Below are 19,888 nucleotides of genomic sequence, written 5' to 3'. Positions count from 1 at the left end.
ACACCTTCAAAACTTGATGCCTCAAAAAGGCGGCATCCACAATTAAGAACCCCCATCACCCAGGACATGCCCTCTTCTCATTGCTACCATCGAGGATGAAGACATGCATGCAATATTTCCAGCTTCTTCCCATCCCCCATTAGAGTTATGAATGGACAGTGAAACCATGTGCAGTTCCTCACTTTTTTCTTTTTTCTTGCTCTTTTTGCACTAATTTAATTTTATACATATTTATTATAATTTGTAGTTTATTTATATAAATATGTATTACAATGCACTGCTGCCACAAAACAACAAATTTCAAATTTCACGACTCTTGTCAGTGATATTAAACCTGATTCTGAGTGTGTTGGCCCATTTATACCTCCCTTGCTAATTGTTCCGTCTTTCCCTAACTTTGCCCTTGCCTCAGTTTATAATCAAGTAACTACTGTCTGTGTCCACTCACACTTGAATTAATTTTGAAAAACCGAGCTATATTAGGAAGCACAACAGTGTTAAGTTGCACAAAAGGTTCGCAGACCTGGCTTGGTGAAGCAGAAATACACAGACCCCAATTATGTACTAAGCACTACAAAACTTTGTTTATTAGGACAGAATAGCAAGCATTGAAATACTTATTCAGGTATACACAGGCCCTTCTTATTGCAGCACACCTACTAATCTGCCTGATCCATTACACCATTCGCAACCAGCCCCTAGAAACTACCCTCAAGCCCCCTACTGCTCTACTTTTATACCTTTCCCACTGATATAAAATGCTGCAGGGGGAGGACCAATCATCACTTACCACCATTTATGAGACCCACCTCTGTATTCACCTAATTTTCATGTTCCCACAACTATATTCCCACGGTGTAATCAAAGCTGCTGTGGCCAATTCTGCTACGTTCAAGGCCACAATGATAAGTCATTCGACAAGCACAGCGATTAACCCTTTACAACACAAACATTAATTTAACTAATTTCTCAAGAAATTACTAGTATAAATGATACATAAGTATGTGTTATTTGCACTATTAATTTGACTATGTGCTCTTTTTGATCACCTAAAAACTATTATGGATTTGAATTTCCTATTGTAGAGGCTGTTTGTAGGTTCTTTTGTTACAAGGTATCTTCTGTATTAATGGAAAGAAAGCTGTAAGAAATGTACCATGGCGTTTGTTCTTCATTGCAGCTTTGGCTCTGTTGAATAGAGAATAGTGTTTCTTTTACTGAATTACTGGAGTCTGTTGTCTGTTGTAAAATGCTTGATTCTGTATAAGAAAAAACCAAGTAAATAGAACATTGTTAGCTCCTAAGACCATAAAACAAAGGAGCTGAATCAAGCCATTCGGGCCATCGATTCTGCCCTGCCATTTTATCATGTCTGATTTATTTTCCATCTCAACCCCACTTTCCTGTAAGCTTTGATACCCTTATTAATCAAGACCCATCAACCCTTGCTTTAAATATACCCAAACAATACCATCTGCGGCAATAAATTCCACAGATTACAACCCTCTGGCTAAAAAAGTTCCTCCTCATTTCTGTCTTTGGATTTAGCATTGTATATGGTTGCAGTTAAAACAAAAGCAAAGAGGAGCAAACCATTTTAAAAGCTTTACAATTCACACTGCACACCTGTCTCACATAATATCATAACGTCTTTTAGCAGTAGAAAAGGTCAAGGTTTGTTGTGACAGTATGATTAATTCTGTTCTCAGTCACCCCTGCCCCATCCACAGGCAGCCTCTGTCCACTCCCAACTTCCTTGTTCTCCCAGGCCCTTGGCTGACGTTTCTACCTTGTCACCATATCCCCTCATGCCCTTATTTTCCAAAATCTGTTGCTGTAGGCCTTGAACAAATTCAGTAAAAATTATTGACTATTCTTTTTTTGAGAGAGTTCTAATTTGAGGAAATACATTTCACCTTGGTCCATGTTGTAACTGTGATTGAGTCAGTGGAGAAACTGGAGAAGTTGTGGATGTGAAATTCTTCATTCATTCACTTTTGAGACTCTCTTGTTTGAGTCTCACACACTCGAAAGTACATCATATTTTTATATCTTTAAGACCAAAGGTAATGGCAGGTGATTTAACAGAATTTCAGTAGTTACAATGATATTGTTTACTTCAACACTTTGGATTGACAATGCTTCCTGTGACTGTATATCTACAGTGGGTCACCCAGCGCCAGCTGCAGTGGCTGGGGCACGTGATAAGGATGCTCCCTTGTCGGCTACCCCGCAGAGTGTTATACGGCCAGCTACATCATGGTCGACGCTCAGCTGGAGGGTCGAAGAAGCACTATAAGGATCAGATGAAGAATGCTTTAAGGAAGTGCAAGGTTAGACCCGAGGACCTGGAGGATGTTGCTGCTGACCGTACCACTTGGCAACAGCTGTGTAGGGACGGGGTTCGTATTCTAGAGATGGAAAGAACAACCAGAAGACAGCAGAAGCGAGCCAGGAGAAATGCAGCCATGGTTGCCACCACTACCACATATACATGTCCCACCTGCAATAGAGCTTGTGGGTCCAGGTTTGGACTGTATAGTCATCAAAGATCTCACCGTTAAAGGAGTGGACATCGTCGTCGGATTTCGATGGACGACTGAATAAGAGACAGTGGGAAACACCTCTGAAATGCTGGGACAAACTAACTCACACAGATATTCTACATATTTCCAGCACAGAGCCACACTCCCAAGATTAGTGTTGTGATGGCTGACTCTCCGAGTACACAGATCTTCCAACTATTGATAGATGTTCTAAGTGATAATATACTCTGGTCTGCAAGCTTCATTGAACTCAGTTAAATAGTGCAAATAAATTAGCCATAGTTGCATGGTTTGATGTGTGCCTAGTAACATTATCCCATTGTTTTAACCTTTGGCTGATGCATATGCGAAAGTCTCACAGTCACCATTTCGCAAGCCATATCACTTACTAGTCAGACCTCCTGCTGTGGGCCAGCCTGTGCTCCACAGACAGTATTGTGTATTTGTAAAGGTGTTCTTTTAGCTTGAAACTGAATTTGCTTGCTTTGCAATTTACATTAAGCACTGAAGGCTGATTCTCATTTGAATTAATGCCTGCTATACTCACATAATTCCATAACTCATCAATAATCCCTAACAGTCCACATATGACTGCACCCTTATCCAGATGATGTTCTCTTTTCCAAATTCTTCAGGCTGAGGATAGAGCCTTCTAGCATCAACCTTGTCAGAATGCTGTCTAAGTTGCATCTTGGTCAATGTCTCCCATCCACTACATAATGTACTGGGTGGGCACAGGAGTACATTCAGCCAGAGACTCATTCCACCGAGATGCAGCACTGAGCGTCATAGGAAGTCATTCCTGCCTGTGGCCATCAAACTTTACAACTCCTCCCTTGGAGGGTCAGACACCCTGACCCAATAGGCTGGTCCTGGACTTATTTCATAATTTACTGGCATAATTTACATAATACTATTTAACTATTTATGGTTCTATTACTATTTATTATTTATGGAGTAACTGTAACGAAAACCAATTTCCTCCGAGATTAATAAAGTATGACTATGACTATACCTTGTTCTTACAAATTACAATTAATTTAGGTCAGTCCTACTCAGTTTTTCTCCTCACGGCACAAACCCCCTAACCTCAACAATCAGGTTAGAGACTCAGTGCATTACTGACTTCCAAGGCACATACATCCTTCCAGAGCTATGAGGATTCAAACTAAACACTGTATTCCAAAGTTGGTCTCACCAAAGCCCTGTAGAATTTCAACAAGGTTTTATTTTGTAAATACAACTCACTGGCATATCTCCTTCCAAGTTGTTTTTCGTTACTGCGTGAATATCTGCAGTTCTAGAACCTGCGCCTCAAGACTCACTCGCTTGGTGCTCAGGAGGAATTCCCTGTGGTGCAAACGGGACCTGTGCTAAAAGGGGTCATCACACCATTTTATATATTGAGATGCAGTATGATGGTGCATCAGGAACCTGGTACCACCATGCTGGGGAAAGCTGTGCAGCTAAGAAAAGTGAATTGTAGAACTTCCCTCCGATCCAACAAATGACAAGAAAAGGTACTGTGGCATCTGATGGTCTGTCAGTACATGGTGCAGTTGCTGCTAGTCCTTCTCAATGGCCCAAGATTCCTGTAGTGGCTGTGAGCACCCCTGAGCCCCCGCATCCACACTGTCTTTCCAACCACATTACCTTGGTGGTTCATTCCATGCAGTGATGAGATTGTAGCTTTGTTGCTACAGGAATGCCAGATTCCTGGCAGAGTAGTATGGAGAGTGTGTGGATGCATCTTTAAAGTATGAGTACAAACCTGTTTGGACTCCAGGACCAATGAATCAAGTCAAGTTTATTGGAAAGGAACAAGAAGGGACCATGAACAATGAGTATCATCAGAGCTAATGCTTCTAAGCATTAAAGGTAGTGAAATTATCTATATCCACTTAGTGGAATGGAGGTGTTTCTTGCCGCGTAAGCAAAATAATCAAAATGCACACTGCTGAATGGTGATACAAGGCAGCAGACAGGCATCAGTGCAACTTTAGTTAGCTGTTTCCATGTGACACACCCAGGTACACCGCTAAACCAGGTGAAGGTAGCTGGTGGGCCTCATACCCCAGTGAGATAGGGGTGTGCCTGTCCTAGCACATGAAATCATTCCAGCAGACTGGGCAGATGAGGACAACAGTGAGATCCAGCAGCCAGGAAGCCGGATCTACAAAGCTTCGTGGTGAGGGAAGGGCACGACAAGGTACAGGTGAAGTCATGGTCATCCACTGCAACCGAGGAAGACGGCAGTTGTGACGACTACTCATGCCAGTGGACCTGGACTTCCAAGGTCAAGAGAGTGGAACTGCTGCAGTGCAATAGCTTTTGCTTTTTAAAAGCTCTCCCACACAGGTCTCCTGTCATTGTTGGATATGATGGACAACTGACAGCTTCAGTTAACTTACTTACCCCAAGAAATAGAAAATGTTGCTTAGTCCGGGCAGCCTATTTGACAGTTGTATGATCCACGACTGAAGGAGATTATGGAGATGGTGGTGGGTTTTGAGGTTTGGAGTGGGCGTGGTGATGGAACATTTTGACAGAAAGTGTTAGAAGAGACATTCACCATTACTGAAAACAAGACAATTGTCTTAAAGTCAGTTTCTTAAATATACTTGCTGAGAATTTCAAGATTCAAATACATTTATTATCATAGAATGTATAAATTATACAACCTTGAAATTTGCTTGCTCACAGGTAGCCACGAGTCCACAGATCCAAACCTGGGGCAGCCTGGAGTAGGCCCAAGGCCTTGGTATCAGTTCATCGTACTAGCGGACACAGAGCACAGCAGCTGGAGCAGTGCTATATAATGCTATTTAGGACCAGAGATTTGCAGATTGTAAACAGATCTCACGACCCACAGGGTCTGTACTGATTATACAGATCCCACTTTATTTCTCCTGAATTCCGTTCAGTTCCCCTCAGACTCAAGATTTAATTGCAGATTAACACATAAGAAACTGGTAGTTGTTCTAGCGTAGTGCTAAATATCATGACTTTGGTTATTGAAGCTGCATTTTAGCTGGCTGTAAAATAAACAGAAGCCCTAGGAATTCAAAGCTGATGAGGTGTTGAAGGTAGCCTTTGTTGAACAAATACCTATTCTAACAATCTTCTTGTAATCAGGTTCACAGCGCAGCAAATGCAAATCAGAAGGAAAAATATGAAGCCGACCTGAAGAAGGAAATTAAGAAACTACAGGTGAGCCAAAATAAACAAAGCATTCTTTGACCACGCACTGCCTGTGGAGCACTCACCTTGGAACTCTGTCTGGTAGTTACTAGGTTTGGTGCAGCACACCTTGGTACAAGTGTGGAGATCACTGGTGTGAGCATAAAGATTGTGATTTTACACCTCTTATCGCTGCACCAAAAAGCTTATGATTCTTTCCCATTCCACCCTATCCCTCAAAAATTGACAACTTAATTTCCCGCTTCTGTGCCAAGGTTAAATTATCCAGCATTTTGATAACTCTGATACAGTGTCAGAACCTTTTCCACACTCTACATGGGAATGCAGAAGTGAATGCAACACATGTTTTATGCGCAGCACAAAATGACAAAAATGCGTGAAATCATTATGTTTGTTTCCTAATGCTCCTGGTTACTCATTCTTATATGGCACTTCTGTGCCATTCAGCGATATTGTTAAGGTAATTTAAAAGTGTTCAGCCATCAGTAACAGGAATATGGCTGAATTTTTTGGTTGTGATGAGAGCATGAATGGCTTGATTTTGTCAGAAATTGTGCATTGTGACACAACAGAGCAGCTTTCACTGTTCTGCCATTATGTCAGACCCATTGTCGTCAGGTTTGTCAGTGACTGAAAAGTTCTGTTGAGATGCTGCATTTGCAGCTTTACAGGCCTCACCTTAAACTGCTCAAGCCACATAATGGCAGGTCACGTTACAGCAAGGACCTAGCATTAATTGAAGGATGCATTTGATAAACAGGTCAGATAATAACTGGACAAGATGTTTTGATGTATTTGTTGTAGCCTGCTTTTCGTACATCTTCCTACTAATCCTTCAGAAAGTAACTCAACAGGTAAGCAGTGTCTGTTGGAAGAAAAGAATTATCAATGTTTTGGGTCGAACCCCTGCATTGAAGTATGTAAAGTCTGGACTCCCATAGTGAGGATGGGGCAGTGCGAGCCAGGGAATGGGAAGTTGTCCAAATGGTGGAGAGTGCACGAGGTGTCCTGGGTGAGGGTGGGAAGGGAGTGGAGAAGGGGGAAACACGATGTTGAAGTATGAGGAGATGGGTTTGGTGGGGCAAGAGCAGGCTGAAACAGTGGGTCTACCAGGACAGTCCTGTTGTGGATCTTCAGTAGGAGATAGGAACGCGAAGTGTGGGGTTGAAGCACTATCAGCTTAGAGGCTGTGAAAATGTGGGTGGGAGATGCTGGCTTAGTGTTTATTGGCAGGGCCATTGCCCTTGTATGCATGTTTGATGGCAAGGTTACAATTGGTGTAAAGTGAATGGAGGGCTGGTGGTACAGAGGAGGTGAAGTTGGGGTGGGCCAGCAGAGTGGAGGAGTCAAGATGGTTGATGTCACAGTAGTAAATGCAGATAAATAGGTTGAGAGAGAGTAAAAGGCCCTAAGGGAGTATCCAAGAAAAATGGGGGTGTTGGAGATATGAGAAGGAGTCATCAGTGGGGTGTGTTGACTCATTGCCAAAGAAATAGTCATGGAAGTGGAGGAGATGGAAGAATTCCACATCATGACTGGCCCAGAACTTGTTGAGGTATGGGCACAGAGGTTCAAAGGTGAGGCCTTTGGTGAGGACAGACTGCTTTGGTAGGTCATGGAGAATGATAAAGACCTGGCAGTATTCGGAGCTGGGGACAGAATTGGGATCAGAAGAAAGAGAAGAGGAATTTAGGAGAAGGGGGGTGGAGTGAGAAGAGGATGGGATTTCAGGAGAAAGGCCAGGAGGAACTTTTATTTATTTAGGGATACAGTGTGGAACAGGTCCTTCTGGCCCAACAAGCCGCACCGCCCAGCAACCCACCTATTTAACCCTCACTTAATCACGGGACAATTTACAATGACCAGTTAACCTACTAGCTGGTACACCTTTGGAATGCAGAAGGAAACTGGAGCACCCAGAGGGAGCTCATGGGAAGGATGTGCAAACTTCCTAAAGACAGCATCAGAACTGAACTCTGCTGCCCCAAGCTGTAATAACACTGCGCTAACCACTACACTACATGGTGTCCCAAAATATATCTGACTGGTTGGGAGCCTTTCCTTCACTTTAACCCCGGTGGGCTTCTGAGCTCATTTTTATATAGGGAATCACGGAACACCGAAACAGGCCCTTTGATGCTCTGAGTTCATCTACACACATCAAACACCAGTTTACATCAACACCATTTTATTCTCCCCACACTCCCATCAACCTCACACCCCCACCCCCAGATCTCACCCCTCACCTACGTAATTTACAGGGGCCAATTATCCTTCCAACTCACACAGCTTGGGGATGTGGGAGGAACCTGGTGCTCTCGGGGGAATCCTACACCGTCACATAGAGAATGTGCAAACTCTGCAGACAGCACCCGAGGTCAGGATTGTATCTGGGTCACTGGAAATGTCCCACCCTGCTGGGTGGGATACGAGATCAGAAGGCTGTGGTGAGAACAGAGGTGGGGGAAGGAAGAGTAGTGTAGTGTTGATGGAGCCCACCTTCTGTTTATCCAGTAGAATGTTGGGAGCTTGAGGCTGGGTGGGAGAGCAAGTTGGTACAAAGTTTTAGGAGCCTGAAGTTGGATGCAAGAGCAAGGAAGTCCAGAAATGGTCCAGGTGAATATGAAAGCTTATGAATCTTTGGTGCCAATTTCCAATCCTTAATGGAAGTAGGAACATTCCCCATCAGCAAGGTCTTTAAAGCCTCCATTTCTTTCTGCAACAAAGAACCATTCAGTTCCCCTCCACCAGCATTCTCATCCGCCTTTCTTATCTTGTTCTTACTCTAAACAACTTCTCATTTGATTCCCCTCTCTCCAAGTCAAAAGCGTAGCCTCATGGGCCCCAGCTATACCTGTCTTTTTGATGGCCACGTGAGACAGTCCTGGTTTAAGACCTTTTCTTGTACCACTCCCCAACATTTTCTCTATTACACGGATGACTGCATTGGTACTGCTTCTTGCAGCTGTGCAGAACTTAGCCATTTCATCACCCTCACCGCGAATTCTGTCCTGGTTTTCATATTCACCTGGACCATTTCTGACACCTTTCCTTTTTTTCTAGATGTCTGTCTCCATCTCAGAGGCAAACTGTGCAGTGATATTTACTATAAACCCATCAACTGCTTACACTACGCTTTTTCCCACCCTGACCTGTGAGAGTACAGTTCTTTTCTTCCAATTTCTCTGTCTCTACAACAAACCCTGTGGATGAGGCTTTCTGTTCCAGGACACCTGAAATGTCTTCCTTTTACAGGATGCATGGCTTCTCCTCTGCTGTGGTTGATGGAGCCCACCTTCTGTTCATCATATTTCTGATCTCACCCTACTTCATCCCATCCAGAACAGAGATGGAGATCCCCTTATCCTCAACTTTCACCCTATGAGTCTCTGCATCCAGAATATCAGCTGCAAACAGATCCCATCAACAGCCTACCCCTTTCCTTACCCCTTTCCTCCTATCATAGCGACCACTCCCTGATCTGATCATCCCTCCACACCTATTCCTCCTTGACCCCCGGCACTTCTTCCTGCCCTTGTAGTTTATGTAACACTTGTCCTTGGATCTCCTTCCTCTTCACTGTCCTTCCAGGTGATGCAAAGGTTCACATGCTTCTCATCCAACTTTGCTGAATTTGGATTCTTGTACATGGGTGAAACCAGTGCAGACTGGGTGACCATTTCTCAGAATATCTAAGCTCTGTTTGAAATGGCCATCCCGAGCTCCCAGTTGTAGACCAGGTTAACTCCCCTTACTGACCTGTCTCTCCTTGGCTTCTCTACTGTCAATGCAAACTGGAAAAACAACACCCTGTATTCCGCCTGGTTAAGTTTTCCAATTTTAGGTTATCTTCACCCCCCCCCCAGCCACTGCCTCCTCCCCATTTTACCCCCGTTCCCTCTTCGCTTAATTTTCTCTAGGCTTCTCCATTTTGTCTCTTTTCCCACACACACGCCCAACTCCTCCACCCATAATAAAGAGATGTCCCTCTTTCACAGCAAGAGGCGAGACATAACAAAGCAACTTGCTGATTTGCGATGATAAAAGTCTGTCACGTTGCTTCTCTTGCGAATTCTCCAATTTGAGAATTGGCAACAAACTCTCCCCCATGAACAAAAGAGAGAACATGATTCACTGAATGCTGGGCCTCTGACTGCTAATTCCTGATGTTCCAATTTCTCCCGCGCTGCTTCAATTGGGGACACCAGCATAGAATCAGCTTTTTCACAGGGCCATGAAGCCTTGGAGCCCTGAAGGCAAGCTTGTCTTCTAGGCTGCGTCCATGGGATTTCGAATAGCGGCTGATCGTGAGCCCCCAGGAGCAGGTCCCACCACTGCAAAGAACCGAAATCTGAGTTTAACTCCAGGTCGGGTTCTCCAACAGAACCCCATCCACCCTGGAAAGGGAAATGAGTGACATCAAATGTAGAAATGAATCTGTTTTCGCAGATGAGCTCAAATGAGTTGTTAAGTGCCATCGTAGCTCCATGTGTTCAGTGTCATTCTTTCTAGATGGCATAGGTCGGGAGTTTGTGTGTTTCAAAGGATTCATGGGAGATTATGATGCATTTTGCCAGAGATGTGTACTGAAGGCAGGGTGTGCTGATAATCAAATGGACTGCTTGATCTGAGATAGTGCTGATCTGATTGAGTCCTGCTGCAGTTGTACTCATCCAAGCAATGGAAAATATTATGTCACATTTTTAATTTGTTTTATTACAGAGAATGACAGGATAGTAGCATGTGTGGAGAATACCCATTATCTAATTTACTCATGTAGCCATAATTTTAATGTGGCTACTTGAATTAAATATCTGATCAGGATGAATGCAGGGATGTTGAGGATTTTCTCTGTGTTGTATCAAAGAAAAAATGAAGACCATATTAACAGAAAGATGAGCATGTACACTAAAAACAGAATACTGCAGTGCTGCGTTTATTCTATCCTGACTTATGGAAGTGAATGCTGGACCATTTCTCCAGCAATGGAGAAGAGACTAGAAGCAGCTGAATTATGGTTCTACAGGAGAATGTTAAAAATATCATGGACCACACACACATCAAATGAAGAAGTTCTCAGAAGAGCCCAAGCAGTTCGATCACTGATACCAACAATAAGAGAAAGACAACTCAGATTCCTAGGACACATCATGCGGAAAGATGTACTAGAAAAACTCATACTCTCTGGAAAGATTGAGGGGAGCAAACCTAGAGGAAGACCTTGGCTTATGTACATCAAAAGCCTAGCCAGGTGGCTACACATCGAGGAAATGGAAGTCATCCAAAGAATGAGGGATAGATCTACATGGAAAACCATAGTCACCAACGTCCGCATCAGATATGGTACCTAGACAGTATCAAAGAGATTTAGTGTACAATGAAATGAACAACTTTAGGTTCTAAATAAATCACTAGTCTAGTTCAGCCACGAATACTTTCCACGTCTCAAAAGAGAGAATATTACAAAATGTTTGAGCTCAGTTTTTTTTTACAAGGTTGAACCATCTTGAAATTTTCAAATAAATTCTGGCATTAAGTCAATAGTGTGAAAGGTGGTGGAGAATCTAACATGATAGAGTTTCATGAGATTCACCGTTTTTAGATATGCCTGAAATGTTTAACAGAACTTAAAATGAAGCTATTTTGAGTTGAATTCCTACTATATAAGAAAAATATTTGTGAGTCTGTTAAATTTTTTTTAAAAGTAACATTTAGGGAGAAGTATTGGCATTCAAAGTTACAGACTGATAAGGAGGCTGTCAAGAGGACTGTCATCCCAATTTTGCAACTAAAACATTTTCTGGTAAACTTTAAAAACATATCCAGGATAAATCTGTTTTAAGACTAGATTTACATTAAAAAGCAACACATTATAAGCTTTTTCTGTAGCATGCCACTGTCAATTTAATTTATTTAAAATTGTTTTCTTTTATGTTTACAGAGGTTGCGAGACCAAATAAAGACATGGGTGGCCTCCAACGAAATTAAAGACAAGAGGCAGCTGCAAGAAAATAGGAAACTCATTGAAACGGTAATGTATCACCATGCATTCCTGCAGGGTCATTGCTCCATTCCATAACACCTGTTTGCTCAGTCAGACACATGGTGCTTGGTACCTCCTGATGCTTCTCTGTACCACAAACTCATCATATGATGTATTTTTGTGCTTCGATTTAAAACATCATGTCCTTACTCCGGAGAACCTTCCCCCAGAATTTTCTCTCATTTGCAATGAATTTTATCTATATCAAACAATGAGGAAAATTTGACACCTACTAAATTGCTCTCATGTAAGATCATAATGCAGTTGAATTTAGTATGAACTCAGTGAGGTTAACACAACCTGAACATTCTGTGTTGTTTGGTCTGGACTTTGTAAATTTCCCCCTATCATTTTCTAGAATCACCTTCCCTTTGATTTTAGTGTCTAGCCTAATTTTGCATGACTATCTCCAGTAAGACTGAGCAACATTTTGTGAGTTTACCACTGTTGTGTTTCACATTGCCCACTCTTGAAAGCCCCACTTCCTTGGCTGCTGCATATAAATTTCATAGATGTGTGTGCATGACATTTGGCCACTGAATATGAATGTGCTTTTTATTTACGTCATTTGTGTGACATACTTTGGTGGTAATATTTGTGTTGTTATGATTAAATACCGGTGATGTCTGAATAGGCTTTGTGCGTTCCCATGTTACCCAGAGGTTTCAGGCTTGAATGCTGGGTCATCTTGACATTCAAATCTGCTGACTTCTGTCAATGGGAGCTTGACCAATTCTCCTAATGTTTGTCTTTGATTGTTCAGTCTTCCACCTGAGAAAGTGAGAAGAAAATCTGCCAATTCCCTGTGAGCATAGCTCTCATGTCATTTGGTCTCAGAGGAATCTGTGGCATGTCTTCATCAGCTGAAGGAGGTTGATCATAGAGAAGGAAATGGGTTGGGTGGTAAAGAATTCAGGGTACAATTTTTAAATCTGAGTGTGCAGTTCAAGTATTTAAATCTTTTTTATAAAGCAAATGGAAAGGTTCAAGATAGTGGAGAGAGAAACAAAGACCAAAGCCTATTCAAAAGAAGGGCTGGGATCGGCGACAAAGGTGGATCCTGCACAGAAGGAAAAAGAAGAAATCTGTCAGTGGTTGACGGTAAGTGATTGGCAGAGCAGCCAGAATCTTTCCAAAGACACAGTGCCATTTGCAGACACACTTTAGTCAGCTTGAGAACTCCCGATGCTACTGTTCCCAGAAGTCAGTAAACTTCAGGTGAAGAGGAGTGAAGAGTAGTGAGTCTGAAGCCCTCACTTCAGGGATGCTGCTAGATTCTGTCTCTGGTTTTCCTTCACCTTTATCTTTAAATTTTTTTTTTGAGAACTGCTTCCCATTGCCCCCATTATATTTCAATCTTTTTATGCATTTTAAATTGTCACCTTCCACCTGCCTGGGGAATTTTATCATATTGAAAGCATTATATAAATGCAAATTGTTGTTGTTTATGCACAGACCTCATTTAAAATGCTGCTTGTGCTGGTAGTATAATGTCAAGGTTAGCTCTGGGGATGATGTTATATTTTCTGCTGTTACTTAGTCAAACCCAGGTATGGACTTACTGACTAGAAACAGCCACAATCTATTCACCTGCAAGTGGCCGCATAGGGCAGTAAATAGTGTACTCAGACAATGTTGTGATAGAATATTAGTTAGGAATTAGGAGGGGATAACATTGATGTGTGTAGGTGCTGCAAACTGTCATGAAATGTCCCTGGATTGAAAGCCTGGTCCAATTAGAAATTCTTATCTGAAAAATGTCTGAATTGCAGTTAAAGTTTCTTTGTAACTATTGCCTTCAACTTAACTAAACTTTCAAATCAATTAAGTTTAAAAGGAAGTGCTAGACTCAGTTCTTTGACTCGGGCACGGTAGCGTAGCAGATTGCACAACGCTATTACAGTGCCAGCAACCCCGCTTCAATTCTGCCGCTATCTGTAAGGAATTTGTATGTTCAGCCTGTAGCCATGTGAATTTCCTCTGGGCGCTCTGGTCTCCTCCCACATTCCAAAGGCGTACGGGTTAGTTGGTAAATTGCACATGAGAGTAATTGGATGACAAGGGCTTGTTGGGCTGGAAGGGCCTGTAACTGTGCTGTATTTCTAAATAAATGAATTCTGATGGACTAGGGTGATGGATTAGTGCTTTGTTATGACTATAATGAAAATATGTCTCTACTTACTAATGCTTCCAATATATGATTGCCAGCGTAACCTGCTCCTCTGTGTCTCACCCTGCACCATCAGCCTCTGGGAAAGGACTTTTGATGTCAGTCTAATGAATCTAAGCTATGAATTAAGAAAGTGATTCCAATTAATATTATACATCTCTTTTTATCCCCCCTTTCCCCACAATCTGTCGTCTTCCATTTCAGAATACGATAGACTCATTAAATATGCAGGTGAGTGGCATGGCTAATTTAGTTTGAAACGTTTTTCATATTGTAATTGTAGTTGATTAATTTTTGAGTCTCCTGCTATGCTGTGCAGATCAGTGAAGGTAATCATGTTGCCATTCCCAGGTTGATCTCTTTGAAAGTGAAATGGAAACGTTGTCAGCAGTGACGAGGAAAAAGAAGGGCGAGAAAGAGGTAGGAATAAGTGCTTTCTTTCAGCCCACATTTAATATGAGCACGTGCCTATTATTTTGCGATGTTGTGTACATTTATCATACTCTTTACAGAAAATCTTTGTTCATGTAACTCAGATTTATATTATTGTACAATATCCTCGCCTTCCTGTGTTCTTTGCTCACATTATATTAACGTGCAATCCTCTATACGTCTCACATTCTTGTTATTGTGTACTCCTTATGCACATCTTATATTACTGTCTACATGTACTATGTCGTACATCACTGCTACTGCACAGTCTATGTCTTATTATTCTTATTACTGTGTAACCTGATACATATCACTTGGATTCCTGTTTCTGTCATTTTTTGTGCTTGTGTCACTATTGTAATTGCTTTACTGAATAGCTCTTAGGTTTTCTGTCTCACACTTGTTACTTTAAATTCCATGGGTAAGTGCCATGCTCAAGAATTGTTGGTTCTTGGTTATTCATTCCCGATGTACACTATTCTTCCCCGTGTTAATTGTGGTCTATTGCTGTTAATAAATATTTCCTATTTATTCAATAATTGACAGATGTCCCAACAATGTGTTGGAAATTCCTGAAAATTCCTTTATTAGACATTAGGGAAACTGAAACCATCATCTACAATTCTTGCTGCAAAACTCTTGTCTCTTTGCCACCAACCTCAACTCTTCCCTCCGACCCCAGTCTCGAACAGAGCCAGACTGTTGCAGAATTCTATTCAGCTCAAAGCTGTGCTCTTGTCTCTGTCCGCTGTCCTTTCCAAAAAAAAACCTTATGGTCATGGTATTTCTCATCCAACTCTGCCAACTCCACACTCAGCTAAACCGGTGCTGCCCTCCCCTAGGTCAGCTAATCCAAACTGCTTTGGCCCATCAAAGCTTGGGACATCTGAAATACTTGTGCTGAAACCCTTCAGGATGCAAGCATCACCGTACAGGTGTAATCCCAACACCGGACCTGCAGGTATCAAATGGAGTCACAGCTGCTTGAAGGGTCCCTGCTGATGAACACAGACGTGCTAAGTTTTGGTTTTGTACGCCCAGGCTTGGTTGTGGGTATGCTCACAGGGCCCAATTCTGAATGTGCAAGAGTAGGATTGACATTGATACGGAGTTTCCTATGGCCCTAAGGGACTAGGTAAATTAAAAAAATTATCAGGACTCCTCAGACAGGAGAATTCCTAGGTTTGCATATTCTACTCATCATCAATTCTGATCACTGATCTCCTGATGCCTCATACTTAAAATTTTCTCTTGTTTGTTTTCATTTATGCACGTAGCAACTTATTTTTGCAACCTGCTAACCCAGCTGTCCTTTTTCCCCCACACCCACTAGTTTTTCCTCTTCAACACAACCCCAACTTATCCCAGTCCAACTCTCCACCCTCAAACCCATACTTTTCACCTCTTCTAACCTATAACCATCCTCTCCTCACTCAACCCAACTTATCCTGACCCTGTCAACTCAACCTGTCCTTCCTTCTAATTGTGATCCTTGTTCTTCCTGATTCTTTCCCTTCTGTCCTTGGATCATTCCCTTGCTCTTCACACGCTATCTTCATCCTTTCTCTGTTCTTCCTCCCTCATGTGTCCTCATATCACCCCCACTGCACCACATCCTCTGCTTGGCTTTGCATCCTCATGTTCCCCATATCTACTGATCTTCGTTAGTCATCTGTCTACTTCACAAAACAAAGTACTTAATCACTCCTTCTTTAGAACAATAGAAAATCTCTTTTGTTCATAGAAGGGAATGTGAATACACTTCCATGTCAGAAACCTGTTGTTCTCATTCTCAGCTTTGATTGTACTCCTGTACCCCTTGTGTGTCAGCTGTGCCTCTGAATTAGAACTGTTCAGAGCTGAACTAAAAGTCAGGTCTAACACTTCATTGCAGCATTGAGGGAGCACAGCTTTGCTGGGAGCACCATCTTGTAGATGGTATGGCTCCTCAGGTGAATATAGGTAAGCCCATGACACTATTTTGAAGATGGGCAGGGAAGTTGCCAGTGATAACTAAAATGTATTCGCCTGCCATTATAACCAAAATAAACTTTACCTGCACCTTGCCGTGTTGCTATTTGTGGGAGCTTGCTGTGCGCAAATTGGCTGCCAGGTTTCCTGCGTTATAACCGCCATCGTACTTAATTAGCTAGAAAGTGCATTGGGACATCCTGAAAGGAGCATGAAAGGCGCTGTAAAACTGCGTTCTTTTTTTAAAAAATCTTTTCCGCGTGGGATGTTTATCCATGCCAAAGGTGCTGTATAAATTGTGATTATTTATGGTCTGAATTAATACAATTGCCAAAAGTATTGTTTAAAAACAAGAACCTCTTACACAACTTTTATTTATTGCAGTACTTTTAATGAATGTGTTTTCAAACAGCTTTTAGGACAGCATTGTGAGTGCTGAGCATACTGTTTGGCATGTCATACCCAGTTTAAAAGATGCATCGTGACATTTCAGCCTGGCAGCCACGCAACAGCGGATTGTTCGCCGAGGTGCGTAGGACCTCCACCAAGGTTCCATGTCAGAAACCCCCTGTGAATATGTCTTGGATTGAGGCTGTGTCAGCTTGGCACAATTCTGGGCACTCTCACTCATGAGTTAGAAGATTGTGGGTTCAAGCCACATTCTTGGTTCAAGCCATGAGCCTCGTAATCTTTGCTGACACAACAGTGCAAGGCGAAATGATGTGCTAGATTCTGGATGAGACATTAAACTGAATCAGCATTTCCCAGTTCAGGTGGCCATAAAGTATACCATGAGCTTTTTGAAGAAAGTCAGTGTTTTCTTCCAGTGCCTTGGTAATATTCATCCTTCAGCTAACATCTCCAAAACAGATTAATTGATTGGGCTTCTCAATCTTTATGTGGTCTTGATTTGTATAATTAACTATTGTGCTTCCCTCTGGAGTGACTGTAAAAACGTATCAAAAGCCTTTAAATTGACTAAGGATTTGGAAAGGGATCTAAATGCAAACCTGTATATTTTAATAGGATACATCACAAGTCATAATTAATGGACTAATTTAATGTTGTTTTCCAGTATTTCCCATTAATGATACTAAATTAGTGAATGTACACTAATCTTGAAATAATAATTGAAGGCTGCCACTGATCAACCTTTAATGAGTGAGATTTAAGTATGATCTGATTGCTGTGCTTGCTGTCTAACCGTGGAAATCCTTCTGCAGAAACAGGACAGGTTAGAAGAATTGAAGCATTACATTGAGAGGCACAGGTACCACATTAAAATGCTGGAAACCCTCCTGCGTATGTTAGACAACAGCACAATAGAAGTGGACCAGATTAAGAAGATCAAAGATGACGTTGAATACTATGTTGATTCCTCTCAGGACCCAGACTTTAAAGAAAATGAGTTTTTATATGATGACCTAGACCTTGAGGATATAGGTAAGGCTATTTTCAATGAATGACAAAGTTACTTTAACCTAGCCAATGGTGAGCCCTTTGTGAAACATATTTTGTGTGTGTTAAACTTGTCCCACTAGTGGAAGCCTTTAACCTTGTGAAGTTTTTAATCTCTTGATTTCCACAGTCTGAAATAAATTCACTGTCTTTTTGCTGAACGGATTTGGTACATTCCATTTTTTGTATAATGTAAAATGACCAGGAAACAATTTGCTCAGCTGTCTGTGGCAGTGAATTCCAAAGATTGACCACCCTCTGGTTAGAGAAATTCCTCTTCATCTTTGTTCTAAGGGGACGATCTTCTATTTTGAAGCTGTCTCTTCTGGTCCTAGACTGTTCCACTAATGGAAGCATCCTCTCTATGTTCACTCCATTGAGGCCTTTCAATATTCAGTAGGTTTTAATGAGATCTCCCCCCCCCCCCCAACATTCTTCTAAACTCAAGCGAGTACAGGCCCAGACCCATCAAGTGCTCTTCATACTTTAACCCTTTCATTCCTGGGTTCGTTCTTGTAAACCTCCTCAGGGCTCTCTCCAATACCAGCACATCCTTTCTTAGATACAGCACCCAGAACTGCACATAATACTTCAAATATGGTCTGATCAATGCCTTCAGCATTACATCCTTGCTTTTATATTCTAGTCCTCACAAATGAATGCTAACATTGCGTTTGCCTTCTAACTCAACCTTCAGATCAACATTTAGGCATTTCTGAAGTAGGACTCCAAAGTCTGTTTGTACCCCCAATCCCAGCATTCACGCCTCACTTGGAATATACTCTATGCCTTTACTGCTTCTACCAAAGTGCATGACCATATACTTCTCTACACTGTATTCCAACTAATAAACATAAGATTCTGCTCATACTGGATATGCTTTGCTCATTCTTCTAATCTGTCCTTCTGCAGACTCCCTTGTTCCTCAACGCTACCTGCCCCTCCACTGATCTTAGTATCTTCCACAAACTTGGCCTCAAAGCCATCGATTCTGTCATCCAGATCACTAACGTATAGCGTAAAAAGTAACAGACCCAAGTGGAGCTCTGGAGCTGTTTAGGATAAATGTGCAATAGTTTATTTATTGAAATAGAGCGCGGAGCAAGCCCTTATGGCACCGAGCCTCACTGCCCAGCAACCCCCGATTTAACCCTAGCCTAATCACGAGACAGCTTATAATGACCAATTAATCTACTAACTGCTAGGTCTTTGGACTGTGGAAGGAAACTGGAGCACCCAGAGAAAACCCACACATTCCACAGACTCCTTACGGATGACACCGGAATTGAACTCCAAACTCCGATGCCCCAAACTGTAAAAATGTGGTGCTACCTGCTACATTACTGTGATATTGCTAGTAGGTTCTTAGACATGTGTTGAAAGAAGTTGTCCTTCAACATGTAAATTCTTGGCAGCTCATTATAACACAGTAGACTGAAGAAATAGCTTTGTAGATATTAGTTGTGAGGCTAGGAGATACTTTAAGAACTCTGAAGAGAGAGAAAGAGTTTATAGTGATAATGTTAAAGTATGTATTGCATGCAGTTCTGGTCGCCCCACTGTAGGAAGGATGTTGAGGCTTTGGAGAGGGTACAGAAGTGGTTTACCAGGATGCTGCCTGGTTTAAAGGATATGTGCTATCGTGATAGGCTGGATAAACTTGGGTTGTTTTCTCTGGAGCAGTGGAAGTTGAGGGGAGATCTGTGAGAGGTTTATAAGATTGTGAGAGGCATAGATAGAGTAGACAGGGTGTATATGTTTCTCAAGATTGAAATGTCTAACACCAGAGGGCATGCATTGGAGATGAGAGGAGGTAGGTTCAAGTGGGATGTGAGGAGGAAGTTTTAACTCAAAGAGTGGTGGATGCCTGGAATGTGCTGCCTGATATGGTGGTAGAGGCAAATACATTAGAGGATTTTAAGAGACATTTGGAAAGGCACATGATGTAAGGAAACTGGAGGGATATGGACATTGCGTGGGTAGGAAGGATTCTTGTTTGAGTGTTTTTGATTTGTTTTTTTAGCAGGTTCAGCACAACATTGTTGGCCAAATGGCCTGTTCCTGTGC

At 42.0% G+C, this 19,888-nt stretch overlaps 1 protein-coding gene across 4 annotated transcripts in view; it reads left to right on the top strand.

Annotated features, from left to right (window-relative positions):
* Positions 1-19,888, top strand: part of LOC140204813 (CCR4-NOT transcription complex subunit 3-like) — a 144,440-nt gene that overhangs the window by 82,940 nt on the left and 41,612 nt on the right. For all 4 annotated transcript variants that reach the window (XM_072271627.1, XM_072271631.1, XM_072271630.1 and 1 more), the window contains 6 exons: positions 5,682-5,756; positions 11,689-11,778; positions 12,763-12,891; positions 14,165-14,191; positions 14,312-14,380; positions 17,587-17,806. In XM_072271627.1, the coding sequence (XP_072127728.1) occupies positions 5,682-5,756; positions 11,689-11,778; positions 12,763-12,891; positions 14,165-14,191; positions 14,312-14,380; positions 17,587-17,806 (610 nt within the window). The remainder of the gene's footprint in view (positions 1-5,681; positions 5,757-11,688; positions 11,779-12,762; positions 12,892-14,164; positions 14,192-14,311; positions 14,381-17,586; positions 17,807-19,888) is intronic.

This window comes from Mobula birostris, chromosome 11, assembly GCF_030028105.1.
Source record: "Mobula birostris isolate sMobBir1 chromosome 11, sMobBir1.hap1, whole genome shotgun sequence".
Classification (NCBI taxonomy): domain Eukaryota; kingdom Metazoa; phylum Chordata; class Chondrichthyes; order Myliobatiformes; family Myliobatidae; genus Mobula; species Mobula birostris.
This window is presented reverse-complemented; position numbering and strand designations above follow the sequence as displayed.